Source organism: Pelophylax lessonae (assembly GCF_965119305.1).
Source record: "Pelophylax lessonae genome assembly, chromosome: 11".
Lineage (NCBI taxonomy): Eukaryota > Metazoa > Chordata > Amphibia > Anura > Ranidae > Pelophylax > Pelophylax lessonae.
The window spans coordinates 229,909,327-229,925,917 of record NC_138778.1 but is presented as its reverse complement, the minus strand read 5'-3'; the positions used below and the strand labels follow the sequence as shown (position 1 = coordinate 229,925,917).

General features: G+C 46.5%; 1 protein-coding gene across 1 annotated transcript in view; it reads left to right on the top strand.

The window, feature by feature from the left end:
• PREX1 (phosphatidylinositol-3,4,5-trisphosphate dependent Rac exchange factor 1) overlaps positions 1-16,591 on the top strand; it is a 362,103-nt gene that overhangs the window by 277,434 nt on the left and 68,078 nt on the right. The window contains exons 14-15 of the mRNA XM_082271747.1: positions 10,398-10,473; positions 13,419-13,491. Of these exons, the coding sequence (XP_082127873.1) occupies positions 10,398-10,473; positions 13,419-13,491 (149 nt within the window). The remainder of the gene's footprint in view (positions 1-10,397; positions 10,474-13,418; positions 13,492-16,591) is intronic.

Genomic DNA, 16,591 nt, shown 5'->3' with positions numbered 1-16,591 from the left:
AAACACATCAGTACCGGGAAAAATAATCTTAATAACACTCACACCACCACACTAGACATCAAACCTGCGAGGTCAAGAAACAAAACCACTCCCATTATGCATGCAGCCCTTCTTCAAAAATGAAGATATTAACCAACAAAAGCTAAGGGCGTGAAAGAAATAGCATAGGAAAAAAGCTTTTTACCCAGAGATGGACAGTTCACCAAAAGCAGGTCTGATATTCCTCCACGCCTTTATCCAGACCGCTCGAGGCTCCCTGCCCTTCTCAAGACCCCGAATCTTCCCAACCTCACCAAGAATATCGTACACCACCACCTCGACAGGGAGGACTTTCTTCCGCAGGGTAATCTGGCACCGTGCATTCCACGTGAAGTAACGGACAACTATACTAACTAGAAAAAGTGTATCCAAATCAAAATCCCAGCGAGTCGGGAATGCCCCGTACACCCACTCCGCATAACTCATGCGATAGAGAAAGGGGATGCCTAGAGCCCTCCCCACCCTTTTATACACCTCTATGTTAAAGGGACACTGGAGCAAAAAGTGGTCCATAGACTCCACTTTACCAACACACTCCGCTCTAGGACAATCCCGATCATCCACAGGGCGATGCTTCAGGTTCCCTCTCACATAGAGCCTTCCATGGAAAGCGAGCCAGGCTTGATCCCTAAACTTCAAAGGGATTCTTCCTAAGTTAATTAAACGCAACCCCTCCCTCATTACGGGGCCTGGGCAATCCCTTAAGGTCAGCAACACACTGAAAGCAGAGCCCAAAATCCTCTTCTCCAGAAGCTTTCTGGGGAGGGACTTGATATCCCCCACTGTCACCTGCCACTGCCTAAGTATTTTCAGACACGGGGCAACATAAGCCGGAAGCTTGCCATGTCGGACTCTCAGACTTTTCACTGGCCCGCCATCTTCCCAGCATCGCAGAAAAGGCCTAAACCAAGATTGAAAAATACCCACCCATCCCGGCGGGGTCTCTGCTAACATATTACCAAGATTATACTTTAAAAAAAGCAGAGAAAAGAAAACTATAGGGTTGACCATTCCTAGACCACCCTCCCGCCTGGACAGGTAAGTTACATTGCGTTTGATCAGGTTCAGCCTATTTCCCCATAACAGTTGGAAAAAGCAGCTGTACACCCTTGCATAGAGAGATTCCGGCAAGATACAGACAAAGCTGACATATAAAAAGATTGGGATCAGGTAAGTTTTAATCAAGTCAACCCTTTCCCTCAAGGAAAGTTTCCATTTCTTCCAGCTTGCCACCTTGGCATTGGCATTCAACAACCTGCTTTCCCAATTTCGATGACCATAGTCACCAGGACCAAATTTGATGCCCAACACTTTAATTTCCTGCTGGGGCTCTGGGAAGGCATCCGGAAGTTCGAAGCTTTCACCCTCCTCACCCATCCAGAAAACTTCACTCTTTTCATGATTGATTTTAGAGCCAGAAGCCTCAGTGTACTGCTCTATCACAGAGACCACCTCCTGCGCCTCCTCCATCCCAGAGATAATAACAGACACATCATCGGCATAGGCCACGACCTTCAAAGGCGGCACACCAGCAATGCCCAAAGGCACCCCACACAACGATCCACTCTCTAACCTTCTTATGAAGGGGTCGATTGCGAATACATATAGCAGGGGGCTCAAAGGACACCCCTGGCGCACACCAGAGCCAACCTCAAAAGGCCGTCCAACCCAACCATTAACAAGTGGGAAGCTCTCAGCCCCTTTATATAATGTTTTCAGCCAATCAATAAACCTCCCCTGCAGGCCGTATCTACCAAGTAGCAAATACAGGTACTCATGATTGACTCGATCAAAAGCCTTCGCCTGATCCAATGCCAGCAAGTACTTTCTCCATCCAGCAGCCCTGCATCGCTCCAAAGCCTCCCGGACAGCTAAAATTGCTGAAAAGGTACTTCTGCCCTGGACCGAGCAGTGCTGATGATTGGACAACAAATCGCCTGCTACTGACGACAAGCGCCAAAAAAGAATCTTCGCCAAGATCTTTCTATCAACATTGAGAAGACTGATGGGGCGCCAGTTCTCAACTATTGAGGGGTCTTTACCTTTTGACAGAAGAATCACAGCGGATTGCCTCATGGAGGGAGGGAGAGAACCCTCTTCTAAACAGCTGTTATAAACCTCCGCTAAAAAGGGAGCCAGAATGGACTTAAAACACTTGTAAAATTCAGCTGTCAACCCATCTGGCCCAGGCGACTTTTTGGTAGCCAGCTTCTCTATAGCACGAACTACCTCATCCGCTGAAATTGGTTCTGTCAAATCCATCAAAGGCAATGTATCATTTCCCAATCCTGGAGTAGAATCCAGAAAGCTTTCCATCCTGTCCCGATTAAGGTCCTTTCTTCCCAGAAGGTCTGCGTAATATGACCTGAAGATCTCCAGGATCCCTGATCTGGACTTCACCAGGGAACCCGTACTATCCCTCAGACCTATGACCGTCTTAACTGCTATGCCTTGCTTACAGTTCTGGTAAGGATCAGGCGAGTGATATTTCCCATAATCTCTCTCCAGAACCAAGGAGGCATGCCGGTCGTATTGACACTTCCTAAGAAGAAGCTTTACCTCCGAGATCTCCCCTGGATCTCCTCCATACGAGACAAGACGATCAAGCTTCCTCCGCAAATGCTGGTAGGCAATATACATACCAAGCTGCATCTTCTTACTTATGGCCTTGAAAAGTCCAATCGCCCTTTGTTTCACAAGCTCCCACCACTCTGACTTACTGCTGCAAAAGTCCAGAATAGAAACCTGTGCCTGAAAAAAATCCTCAAAGGATTGTCTTACCTCTACATCTTCCAGGAGAGCCGAATTCAGTTTCCAGGTACCCCTTCCCCTGGGTGGAGTGTCCGAGGCATTCAGAGTCACAGACAGCATACAGTGGTCAGAGAACTCCACCGCCCTCAACTCAGGAGCCGAGAAAGCAGAGTTCTCCTTTAAAAAAAACCTATCTATCCTACTCTGACTATTCCCTCTCTGAAACGTGAATCCCGTGCTGCCAGGGCAGTGCTTAATGTGCACATCTACCAGGCCTGCTTGTCTAACCATATCTCTAAGAAAAACGCTATCATAACCCAGCCTGTCTATGGAGACCCTCCTGTCTTCAGGCCTAATTATGGTGTTAAAGTCACCTCCAAAGACAACCTGCTGGGATGTAAAAAGGAAGGGCTTGATCTTTGTGAAGAGGCATTTCCTGTCCCATTTTGACTGCGGTCCATAGATATTGATGAGGCGCAGGTCCTGCCCCCTAACAGAGACGTCTAAGACCATGCATCTCCCCATTTCTACCTCAATTATCCGCCGGCACGTTACCATATCGGTTTTAAAAAGAACCGCAACTCCGCTGCAAGGCTCAGCCGCAAGAGACCAAAAGGAGGGACCACATCTCCACTCCCTTTTTGCTAGATGGACATCGGCCAAAGTATTGAGCCAGGTCTCTTGCAAAAATAAAATCTCAGCATCAAACTCACTGAGCAAAAATAAGGCAATATCACGAGCTCTTGCAGATTTCACGCTGGCGACATTAATGGTCGCCACCTTTATCAGAGCGGGCACTGCCATCAGGATGATTGGGGTAGTCGTTTCTTAACCTCCACCACACTCTCATCACCCGAAACAGCTCTCTTTGCACTATGTGACTCCCCCTCATCCATAGATGATAAAGAAGTGGATAAATCGGATACTAACTCCTCCCCTGATAAAACCGAAAATGTGTTGCCAAGAGGAACCCCTCCTGGCTCTAACTGTAAGGAGGAAACGACCGCTTTACTGGTTTTCCTCTTTTTCTTTTTCTTCCTCCTTGTCCTCTCCCACCCCTCCTCATCCGAATCCTCCACAACAGAGGGTGAGACATGGGACATGGACACCCCTCCCTCAACCCCATCGACCCCACCACCATCCAGCACCCCTGCACCCTCTTGGCCGCGTTTGCGGTGTCGAGAGACAGGGACTGGAGGTGGAGTAGGCCGAGGGGGAAGATCCACTATACCCGCCCCCCCAGCAGCTTCCGCTAGTCTGGAGGATCTACGCACAGTAGATGTAGGAACAACAGGAGGGACAGACTCAGGGACCACATCACTAGGGGAAACAAAATCTGACACAACAGACACAGGAAGGACAGACTCAGGGACCACCTCACTAGGGGAAACAGAATCTGACACAACAGACACAGGAGGGGCAACAACAATTTCCTCTCTAACTTCAGCTGCTTCATCTTCTTTATCAAGCCTCTGCAGCTCAGTCTCCAATCCTGGCAAGTTATGCAGTGCCTCTGGGCACTGGCTATATGGATGACCCAGCTGCTGGCACAAATTGCACCGAATCTGGGTGCATTCTCTGGCCAAATGGCCTAAATCCTGGAACAGTGAGCACTTCTTGTGGGTGCAGGACGATGCAAAGTGGCCTTTATCACCACATTTATTACATACCTTAGGCTGACCTTGGTAGAAAATGGTCAGCCTATCCCTACCCAGAAAGGCTGAGCAGGGAAGGTGCTGAACTACATCGCCCAGCACCCCCAATTTTAGTGACACTGTCCAGGCCCCTGTCCATATCCCATGCTCATCAAGGACCTTCCGCAGTGGAGTGAGGACCTCGCCATATCGGCGTAGCCATACTAATAAATCAGCCTCGGGTATGGATTCGTTACGCACCAAGATGGTCACCGACTTTATCAGAGGCTGTCTTGAAATCACCTTTGGCACCAAACCACTCCACTGCTGAAGGCCCTTGCACCTCCTAAATCTCTCCCAAAAGAGATCCAAACTCTCAGGTTTCACAAACGACAAATCAAATTCATAACTTCCCACCGGGCAAATCAAAGCAAAAATGTCACAGGCTTTAAACCCCATTTCCAAGACCAACTCGGCCACTCTCCCCCTTACTGGCGGCGTTCCATCGCCCTCCCACCGCAACTGAACCACATTCCTCCTCCTATACCCACTAACCAACCCCCCAACAAACCTCCTTGAATTGCGATTACTAACCAAATCCCCACCACCCACCCTGGTGCGACTCCCCAAAGCTGAAGCATAGCTTCCAACATTCCTCCCAGCAGAAAATCCATCAGTTTGTTTTGAAACATCCGACACAGACATAACAGATAACGATTGTACAGATCCGGGATTGATCTGTACAATCGATAAATCTTTCCTCTGCTGAGCAGGGGGAGAAATGTCATTTCTATTTTTCCCAGCAATATTATCCCCTTCACCACCACCCACCACATTCATTGCTTTATGATTATTGTCATTTTTAATACTTGCTGGGATATTTGTTGTCTTCACAGCAGAATCCATAGTTGGTGCTGCACTGGTAAGAGTTTCAGCTGTCATCTTCTCTTCCACTGGGACAGGGTTTTCAGCTGTGGAAATGGAATTCAGTTCTAGCACAGCAGCAGGTAAAACACTGCAGGTAACTTCCATGGCTGCTTCCATTCCAAAAACAGCAGCATGCTGATCCCCTCCCCCACCAGCAATCAGCCCTGAAACACTGGGAAGCTCTGGTGAAAGTGAAACAGACTCCTTGGAGCTGGCAGCCATTTTGCTTTCAGAGGGACTACTGGTCTCAGCCAGACCAGCAAAATCCATGTCTGGGGTGTCAGATGCAGGTCCATCCACATTCACCTGATGGTCCGGGGATTTCACGGTCAGGGATTTTCCCTGCATGTCTGTACTGGTTGTGTTCACAGCAGAATCTCCAATAGGTAGCTGTAGGCAAAGCTCCTTCTCACCTGGGACACCATCCACTACAGCAGGTGGGGCAGACATGTTGGATGGCAGCATGGTATACTGGGATTTCTCCACCAGTACTGGCTTTGCTGGTTTGTATCTCCTCTGCCCATCCACAGGGATTTCTGATGGATCATCAGTGAATGCAAACTTATCTGCTCTCAGGGGGGACTCCATCTCCTGGATAAATGTCAGGGATCCATGCCCACTCTCAACCCCCTGGCTGGTTGCCGCTGGCGATTCCCAGTTCTGGCATGGGGGGAGAGGTGCAGAGGCAGATGGAGCCTGGTCATCCATTAACTGAGGCTGCTGATCCACAGAACTTGCTGATGCTTGGCTGGCAAATCTCCTCTCATTATCAAATTTTTCTTTAAACACTCCGCTTCTATCTTTCAACTTTTCCAGTAATAAAGATTGTTTCTTTACCTTATCTTCCAATTCCTGTAGCTCAGGCTTCATGGCTGTGCGATTTTTACTCCAGGCCTGGCAGTATTTGGCTCTGAAGGATTTATGTTCAGCCTTCAAAACTTTAAGTTTTTCTTCAGCTCTCCCAATCGCCCTAAAACGATTGATAACCTTCTGGCTGAAGACATCCGCATTCTCACCAGGGCCTGGACCCACAGACAGGTCCTCCACCTCCTCCTCACTAGGCCCCGTGTCATCAGGGGGATCCCTCCCAGGGCCTCCCCCAGGATCAGGCATTGTTCCTGGGCCAAGCTTGCAAGCAAGGCCCAGGCTTGAAAAGGGCTGGTTCTCACAGAGAGCTCTTTGGGTGTGTCCTCCTCCTTCTTCCCACTGACCTCCAATGTAAGGGACATTCTTCCCACTGACCTCCAATGTAAGGAGCATTCTTCCCACTGACCACCAATGTAAGGGACATTCTTCCCACTGACCACCAATGTAAGGGGCATTCTTTCCACTGACCACCAATGTAAGGAGCATTCTTCCCACTGATCACCAATAAAAGGGATATTCTTCTCACTTACCACCAATGTAAGGAGCATTCTTCCCACTGACCACCAATGTAAGGAACATTTTTCCCACTGACCACCAATGTAAGGGACATTTTTCCCACTGACCACCAATGTAAGGGACATTTTTCCCATTGACCACCAATGTAAGGGACATTCTTCGCTCTGATCACCATTATAAGGGACATTCTTCTCACTGACCACCAATGTAAGGGAAATTCTTCTCACTGACCACCAATGTAAGGAGCATTCTTCCCACTGATCACCGATGTAAGGAACATTCTTCCCACTGACCACCAATGTAAGGGACATTCTTCCCACTGATCACCAATGTAAGGAACATTCTTCCCACTGACCACCAATGTAAGGGACATTCTTCGCTCTGATCACCAATATAAGGGATATTCTTCTCACTTACCACCAATGTAAGGGACCTTCTTCTCACTGACCTCCAATGTAAGGGACATTTTTCCCACTGACCACCAATGTAAGGGACATTTTTCCCATTGACCACCAATGTAAGGGACATTCTTCCCACTGACCACCAATGTAAGGGACATTCTTCGCTCTGATCACCAATGTAAGGGACGTTCTCCCCACTGATCACCAATAAAAGGGATATTCTTCTCACTTACCACCAATGTAAGGGACCTTCTTCTCACTGACCTCCAATGTAAGGGACATTTTTCCCACTGACCACCAATGTAAGGGACATTTTTCCCATTGACCACCAATGTAAGGGACATTCTTCCCACTGACCACCAATGTAAGGGGCATTCTTCCCACTGACCACCAATGTAAGGGGCATTCTTCCCACTGACCACCAATGTAAGGGACATTCTTCCCACTGACCACCAATGTAAGGAACATTCTTCCCACTGATCAAAAAAGTAAAGGACATTCTTCACACTGATCACCAATGTAAGGGACATTTTTCCCACTGACCACCAATGTAAGGGACATTCTTCCCACTGATCAAAAAAGTAAGGGACATTCTTCTCACTGACCCCCAATGAATTGTTTTTTACAGGGGTTCCCAGAAACCTAAAAATTATTGTAAGGGTTATTCTAAGGGGAAATGTTGAGAAAGGTGGCTCTATAGGAGTCCCCTTCACTCTTTCCTCGGGCAGCTCCATAAAGGGCTGTCTTTTTTTCCTTTCCCTTTGTTTTCAGAGTTTTTGGAAAGAAAATCATGATTTGTCCCGGGTAGTTGGTGTATTTGGGGGTACACTTTTAGAAGAGAAGTGGTAGGTTGATCTTTTGGTGTCACCACAATGGAATCTGCAATTTTTTTTTCCTTTTGTCACGGAGTTCCTCTTCTTTTGTGCTGGCAATGAAAGGGGTTAATGGCGTCTGCGGCCTCATTTCAGGAAAGCGATGGACGATGTTCTGTTAGGAGGAGATAATTACACTGAGAATTTTCTCACCTCTGATGTCGGACTAATTAATAAGAATCTTCCATTAACAGATCCTCCTGCTGCTGGAACAGAAATAGCATCTTACTACCGGGTGACGATAGCTGGGCTTAACCCATTCACATTACCTACAGGCATGCCAGATCTGGATACCACCTTCCCGGTGAAGGACCTGTGCACTCAGATGGGAGGACGAGAACTCCTCAGTGGTGCCCCCTTCCCAGAGAATACTAATCAATCAACTACAAATCCAGCCTGATCATCAGTTGTCTGAGAAATACTACTAGGAGTCCGCTCCATAGAGAGTTTAGAGCGAATAAAGGGGAGTAGATACAGGAGAGAACTCTCTGTGAAATACACTCGTTCTGAAGGGTTCCCCCAGAGGTTACTAGAAGTTCCTGGAGCTTTGGCTGATTGACCTCCAATCTGATGGATCCACCATAAAACAGGCTCGCGCCATAAAGAGTTTAGAATGGAATAAAGGGGAGTAGATACAGGAGAGAACTCTCTGTGAAATACACTCGTTCTGAAGGGTTCCTCCAGAGGTTACTAGAAGTTCCTGGAGCTTTGGCTGATTGACCTCCAACCTGATGGATCCACCATAGTTCTAGGCTCGCGCTATAAAGACTTTAGAATAAATAAAGGGAAGTAGATGCAGGAGAGAGCTCTCCATATAATAGACATTCTCATTCTGAAGGGTTCCTCCAGGGGTTACTAGAAGTTCCTGCAACTGTGGCTGATTGACCTCCAATCTGATGGTTCCACCATAGTTCCAGGCTCGCACCATAAAGAGTTTAGAATGAATAAAGGGGAGTAGATGCAGGAGAGAGCTCTCCATGCCAGATCTGGATACCACCTTCCCGGTGAAGGACCTGTGCACTCAGATGTAAGGACGAGAACTCCTCAGTGGTGGCCCCTTTCCCAGAGAATACTAATCAATCATGTACAAATCCAGCCTGGTCATCAGTTGTCTGAGAATTCCTTCTAGGAGTCCACTCCATAGAGAGTTTAGAGCGAATAAAGGGGAGTAGATGCAGGAGAGAGCTCTCTGTGAAATACACTCGTTCTGAAGGGTTCCTCCAGGGGTTACTAGAAGTTCCTGGAGCTTTGGCTGATTGACCTCCAATCTGATGGTTCCACCATAGTTCCAGGCTCGCGCCATAAAGAGTTTAGAATGAATAAAGGGAAGTAGATACAGGAGAGAGCTCTCTGTGTAATACACTCGTTCTGAAGGGTTCCTCCAGGGGTTACTAGAAGTTCCTGGAGCTTTGGCTGATTGACCTCCAATATGATGGTTCCTGCGTAGTTCCAGGACCGCTCCATAAAGAGGTTGGATTGAATAAAGGAGAGTAGATGCAGGAGAGAACTCCCCATATAATAGACATTCTCATTCTGAAGGGTTCCTCCAGAGGTTACTATAAGTCCTTAGAGGTGTTTCTGCTTGACCTCCAATGTGATGGTGCCTGCGTTATTCCAGGACCGCTCCATAAAGTGTTTAGAGTGAAAAAAGGGGAGTAGATGCAGGAGAGAACTCTCCATATAATAGATATTCTTATTCTGAAGGGTTCCTCCAGAGGTTTATAGGGGTTCCTGGAGCTGTTGTTGATTGACCTCCAATCTGATGGTGTTTGCATAGTTCCAGGACCGCACCATAAAGAGTTTGGAGTAAATAAAGGGGAGTAGATGCGGTAGGGAGCTAACCATATAATAGAGATTCCCATTCCGAAGGGTTCCTCCAGAGGTTCCTAGGGTTTCCTGGAGCTGTTCTTTATTGACCTCCCATCTAATGGTTCCTGCATAGTTCCAGAACAAACACCACCTGGCAGAGCCAGCGCCATGACACCAATGGTCTTTTTAACTGTCTAGAAAGGTAGAATTCTGTCCACCACTCTAGGATATGCAATATTACAGGCTAGTAGGGGAATCCCCTAGGTTGGCCACAGTTCCTTTCCATGGAGGTCTCTCTGTATACAGTTTTGGTAAAAAACGTCTTTTTCTGGTATTTTATGCTTTACCGTGGTGGAATTGCAGTTATCTGTACATATAGCGGCTTTCTCTGACTCACCATGTAGTGTCCATAGGCCAGGAATGTTCTTGGGGGTATAGTGACCCCAATAATGAGAACTGTTGACTATTGGCTGTTCTGTATGTACTGTGATGGAGGATGAAGCGGTTGCTCTATTGGCTGACATAAATTTGAAGCTTCTGCTGATAATATCTACTGTATCTTTGTTTCCTTCTCCTTCCAGAGACCGCGACTACCACCTGAAGACCTACAAGTCCGTCATCCCAGGCAGTAAGCTGGTGGACTGGCTCATATCTCAGGTAAGGAGAGAGATTATCCATTTAGGTTGTTTTCTTATTTTTTCTCTGGTTTTCTCTTCTTGGCCTTTTGGGTAAGGTGAGGTGTAGTCAACGTTCTTATCTGAATCAGAGGAAACCTATCATTATTCTGGCCTTATGGCAGGGATTGCTGGCTGTGGAGGGCTCTGTCCAGTATGATGGGGGTCCTTGGATCATCTCCCCATTGGTGTAGAAAGCTGAACCACATAAGATAGAGGACGGGAGTGCTTGCCCTGTGTGAGGAACCCATTGCCTCCTGATTTGAATGGGACTGCTTAGTGTGGCATTGGGCTCTGAAGGCCAATAGTCCATAAAGTCATGTGCCCCCTGGGGGTGACCAGTGGTGTATTTTGGTTTCGTGCTGCCCTAGGCAAGACTAAGATTGGGCGCCCCCCTCCTATGTATATTTGCCCCACTCCTTTTTTAACGGATGTGGCTCCCTCCAAAATTAAAGGACTACAAGTCCCAGCATTAATCCTTGAGATCTCATGAGAGGGGGGGTGGGTGAGGGAGGGAGAGAAAGAGGGAGGATGAGAGAGGCGGCTCTAGCAACCAGTGGCCAAAAGAGTCTCAGGTGGAGGGGGGGGACGGCTTTTTTGCTGCCCCCCTGCAAAGTGACGCCCTAGGCCTGGGCCTTGTTGGCCTAGGCCAAAATACAGCACTGGGGGTGACATCTTGGGTGCGCCAGAGTTATGCATTGACATTCCCCCATAGACCTTGTTTAGTAAACATAGACTTGTTAGTAAATCCAAATGTGAGTGTAAATGTCTTCAGCTATCATACCCCAGCCGTGGGAGAATTCACTAACGCGTTTCGCCCATGTGGGACTTAAAATGTTACTGAAAAGTACATTTTAAAAAAAATGAATATAACAAACCTGTTATACTCGCCTGCTCTGTGCAGTGGTATTGCACAGAGCAGCCCCAGTCCTCCTCTTCTTGGGTCCCTCACTGGCTCTCCTGGCCCCTCCCCCCTGTCGAGTGCCCCCAGAGCAAGCAGCTTGCAATGGGGGCACCTGAGCAAGCTTGTTCCCAAGCTGCGACTCTGCATGTCCATTCACATACAGAGCTGTGTATCGGCCTTGTCCCCGCTCTCTCCTCATTGGCTCACTGGCTGTGATTCAAATGTGAGCATAAATGGCTTCAGCTCTCATCCCCCACCCATGGGAGAATTCACTCTAACGATCGCGGCGGTACCTCACATGTGTGATTTGAACACCGTTTACATATGTGGGCGGGACTTCTGCGCGCAAGCTAACGGGGACAGGGCGCTTTCATTTTTTTTTTCCTATTTATTTTATCTATTATTTTTTATTTTTACAGGTTTTTTTTTATTTATTTACTTATTTATTTGATCATTTATTCCTATTACAAGGAATGTAAACATCATTTGTAATAGAAATAAGCATGACATGGCCTCTTTATTGTGAGATCTGGGGTCACAAAGACCTCACAACTACACTAAAAAAGAAAAAAAAAGTAATTTTTTTCACGATGAAAAAAAATTGACTCTTTAAATGCGTTGCTAGGAAACGACGTTTGACGTCGCCCCCGGTCCTCCAAGACCATAGAGAGGAGTGGGGGACCATCTTGCCCTCACGCGACTTCCTGTCTGTGTGTTAGAGCGCGGACCGGATCGTTTTCCCCGCTGCCGGCGAGTCCGGTAAGTGGGGAAAACGACCGGGAGGAGGGGGGGGGGGCACCTCTCCCGCCACACCATAAGGTTGGTCCCGCGGTGAATCCGCCGCTTGGACCACCCTAATGTGAAAGAGAACCTCCTGCTGTGCCGTTCCAAAAAATACCGGGGTTATGGCAGTTACCTGCTGCCATTACCCCGGTATTTAATGTCAAAGTACCGACGTAAATCGACGGGAAGTGGTTAAGCCCCACGTGGACGAAACGCGTTTGTCATCAATGCAGCCATGTCGGCAGAGATATCATTCACTGGGGCATCTGAACAGTACTGCTTTCTTATTTTTTTTTTTTTTTGATTAATGCCCAGCTCATCCGCCCTCCCCCCCCCCGGATATTCTGAAATTTTAAGGGGATTCCGAAGCGAGCGGGCGGGCAGGAAGAGGTTCCATTTCTATCAAAGACCAAGCAGATAACATTGTTTGAGAAGTTTTATCGACACACCATGAACTTCCCGCCTAGGAAAACTTTCACGGCTTGGGGGGGGGGAGGGGGTTGGTAATTTTTATTTTTGGTTTTGCTCATTAATTTTGTTTTGATGTCGGCAGACGTTATCCAGATCAGGCGGTTTTTTTTGTAAATTTTCTCGCCTCTTCGCGTTCCTGACGCAGCGCCGCCTTGTGACATTTCCAGATAAACAAAGCTTTTGATTTGGTCTCTCGGCACCATCCAGCGGATCTGTTCATAGGTTTGGCCGCAGACGCGTGCAGCTGAGTGACATCACCCCCCCCCCATGGCTGACATCTCCCTGACCCGTCCCTGGAAGTCTCAGACAATCCGTAAGAATTGGAAAGTTTTCTCCACTTATTTTTCCGCCTCTGCCTTTTCCGAGGGATCCGCGTTCAGAGATGGAAACAATCTCAGGAAAATAAAAAGCTGAGATGATTTCCTCCTCGGCGGCGGAGAGAGAGAGGATCCGTAGAGGCCGATGACGTTTTACCGAAACGCATTTTTTTGGCTGCTGGAGGCGCTCGGCTCCCAACAATGTCCCTCATTAGTCGTAAAACAATCCGCTCCCCCATTTAGCTGCCATCAGCCGTCAATAAAACTTCCTGTTTTCTGCGGCCAGGAGAAGCGCGGCGCTATTTATACAAAACATGAATGAGCGCGGCGGGAGAGAAGCAGCGGGATAATTGTTCTGCCGGGGGGGGGGGGGGGATTTTGGGTAATTCCAAGAATTCTTCCCAACAGATGAAAAGTAACGGGGTGTCTTTTTAATTTATTTTTTTTTTTTAGGGCGACTGTCAGACGAGAGAGGAGGCGGTCGCTCTTGGCGTTGGGCTCTGTAACAACGGATTCATGCATCATGGTAAGCTGAAGGAGCTGGGCCTACGGGCTCCCCAAAAACCCGCTAAATGTTTATCCAGGGGTGTCCAAACTTTCTAAGGAAAGGGCCAATTTACTGTCCTTCAGGCTTTAGTAGGGGCCGGACTGGGGCTAGTGGGTGTAGAAAATGCCCTCGGATCAGTGCCCCATTACTGGTTTTAATGGGAGAAATAATGCCCCATTGTTGAGATCAATCTGTGTGTCCATCATTGGTGTAAGTAGGGGAATGGTGCCCCATAATTGGTGTCAGTAGGGGGGGGCGTATTCACTTCAATGGGGGCGGCCCTATGCGTGTTTGTCACCCCAAAATAAGCTCCTGCTCCTTTCTCGGTGACAAGCTTAGCGCAATTTTTAAACGCACAATTTACCATGCGACACTCCTTGCAGAATAGCATCGAAAATTGGGAATAATGACACCAAATTCAGTTCAGTAACACTTGCAGGTCCCTTCCTTATCCTGTGATTGGACAGTGAAAGGAGAAGCAGCAAACCAATGAGCTCATCTCCCTGTCACTCTGCTCTCTCCTCCTATCAGCGTTTCCCCTGTTAGCACAGCAGCACTACAGCACACCTGATTACCTCTATGGGTGGCTTTCTCCCTCTTTCAGTCTGAGCTCTGCTGTACTGTAGACATTCAGTTCAATAACACTTGCAGGTCCCTCCCTCAGCCTGTGATTGGACTGTGAAAGGAGAAGCAGCAGACTGATGAGCTCATATCTGTCACTCTGCTCTCTCCTCCTATCAGCATGCTCCTTGTCAGCACCACTGATTGCCTCTTTGTATGGCTTCCTCCCTCTTTCAGTCTGATCTCTGCTGTACTGTAGACATGCAGTTGAATAACACTTGCAGGTCCCTTCCTTATCCTGTGATTGGACGGATTACAGGAAGGAAGGATTACATTCCCCCCTCCCCCCAAAATGCTGCAATACATAATATAATTACCTTTCCTCAACTTCCTCCTGCATGTGATTGGACAGTGAAAGGAGAAGCAGCGGACTGATGAACTCATCTCTCTGTCACTCTGCTCTCTCCTTCTATCGGTATGTTCCTTATTAGCCCCACCAATTACCTCCTTTTTTTGGTTTCCTCCCTCTTTCAGTCTGAGCTCTGCTATACTGTAGACATGCTGTCCAATACCACTTGCTGGTCCCTCCCCCCCGCCTGTGATTGGATGGTGAAAGGATAAGCAGAAGACTGATGAGCTCATCTCTGTCACTCTGCTCTCTCCTCCTATCAGCATGCTCCTTGTCAGCACCACTAATTGCCTCTTTGTATGGCTTCCTCCCTCTTTCAGTTTGAGCTCTGCTGTACTTTAGGCATTCAGTTCAATAACACTTACAGGTCCCTCCCCCTGCCTGTGATTGGATGGTGAAAGGAGAAGCAGCAGACTGATGAGCTCATCTCTCTGTCACTCTGCTCTCTCCTCCTATCAGCATGTCCCCTGTTAGCACATCAGCACTACAGCATATCTGATTACCTCTATGGGTGGCTTCCTCACTCTTTCAGTCTGAGCTCTGCTGTAGAGGTGCCGAGTATCCCCCTGATCTCATGACAGGAGGATTGCTTGTCCTTATGAATGGAGTCAGGAATCCATACCGATCACTGACTTCGGGTTTTTTTTTCCCATTCATTCATAGCTGAGACATAATAAACTGTTTCCTATGCTTCAGAATGAATAGGAAGCCTCTGTACAGAGCTATTCCTGTTCATTCATTCTGTGCAGCTGAAGCTGCAGAGAAAAGAGACTGAAGAATTTCTGTCCTCAGTCCCTTACTCTGTCTCAAAAGTGCCATCAGGGGTCTGTATAGACCCCAGATATTTCACCAGAGCCCCCCAATGTGGCGCCTAAAAAATATGTGAAAAAAAAATGAAATTAAATTGTAAAAAATGAAATTAAATTGTAAAAAATGAAATGAAATGGTAAAAAAAATAAAACAACCAAAATAAAAAAACACTTCGTCTTTTTTTTCCATTCATTCATTCATTCATAGCTGAGACATAATAAACTGTTTCCTATGCTTCCGTTTATGAATGAATAGGAGGCCTCTGTACAGAGCTATTCCTGTTCATTCATTCTGTGCAGCTGAGGCTGCAGAGAAAAGGGACTGAAGAATCTATGTCCTCAGTCCCTTACTCTGTCTCAAAAGTGACATCAGGGGTTTGTATAGACCCCATATATTTCACCAAAGCCCCCCAATGGGGCTCCTAAAAAATATGTAAAAAAAAAAAATTGAAAAAATAAAATAAAATGGTAAAAATAAAAAATTAATAATAATTTTATATATATAAAATAAAAAAGAAAAGGGACTGAAGAATCTATGTCCTCATTCCCTTACTCTGTCTCAAAAGTGACATCAGGGGTCAGACTCTGTATAGACCCCTGATATTATACCAAAGCCCCCCAATGGGGCGCCTAAATAATATGTAAAAAAGGATTAAAGTGTAAAAAATAAAATGTTAAAAAAATAATATTTATATATATATAATAAAAAAGGAAAGGGACTGAAGAATCTATGTTCTCAGTCCCTTACTCTGTCTCAAAAGTGACATCAGGGGTCTGTACAGACCCCTGATATTTCACCAAAGCCCCCCAATGGGGCGCCTAAATAATATGTAAAAAAATTGTAAAAGATAAAATTAAATTAAAAAAAAAAATAAAAAAAAAAAAAATATATATATATATATATATATATATAATAAAAAAGAAAAGGGACTGAAGAATCTATGTCCTCATTCCCTTACTCTGTCTCAAAAGTGACATCAGGGGTCTGTACAGACCCCTGATATTTCACCAAAGCCCCCAATGGGGCGCCTAAATAATATGTAAAAAAATAAAAAAAATTGTAAAAGATAAAATAAAATTAAAAATAAAAAAAAAAATATATATATATATATATATATATATATATATATATATATATATATATATATATATATATATAATAAAAAAGAAAAGGGACTGAAGAATCTATGTCCTCAGTCCCTTACTCTGTCTCAAAAGTGACATCAGGGGTCAGACTCTGTATAGACCCCTGATATTATACCAAAGCCCCCCCCCCCAATGGGGCTCCTAAAAAATATGT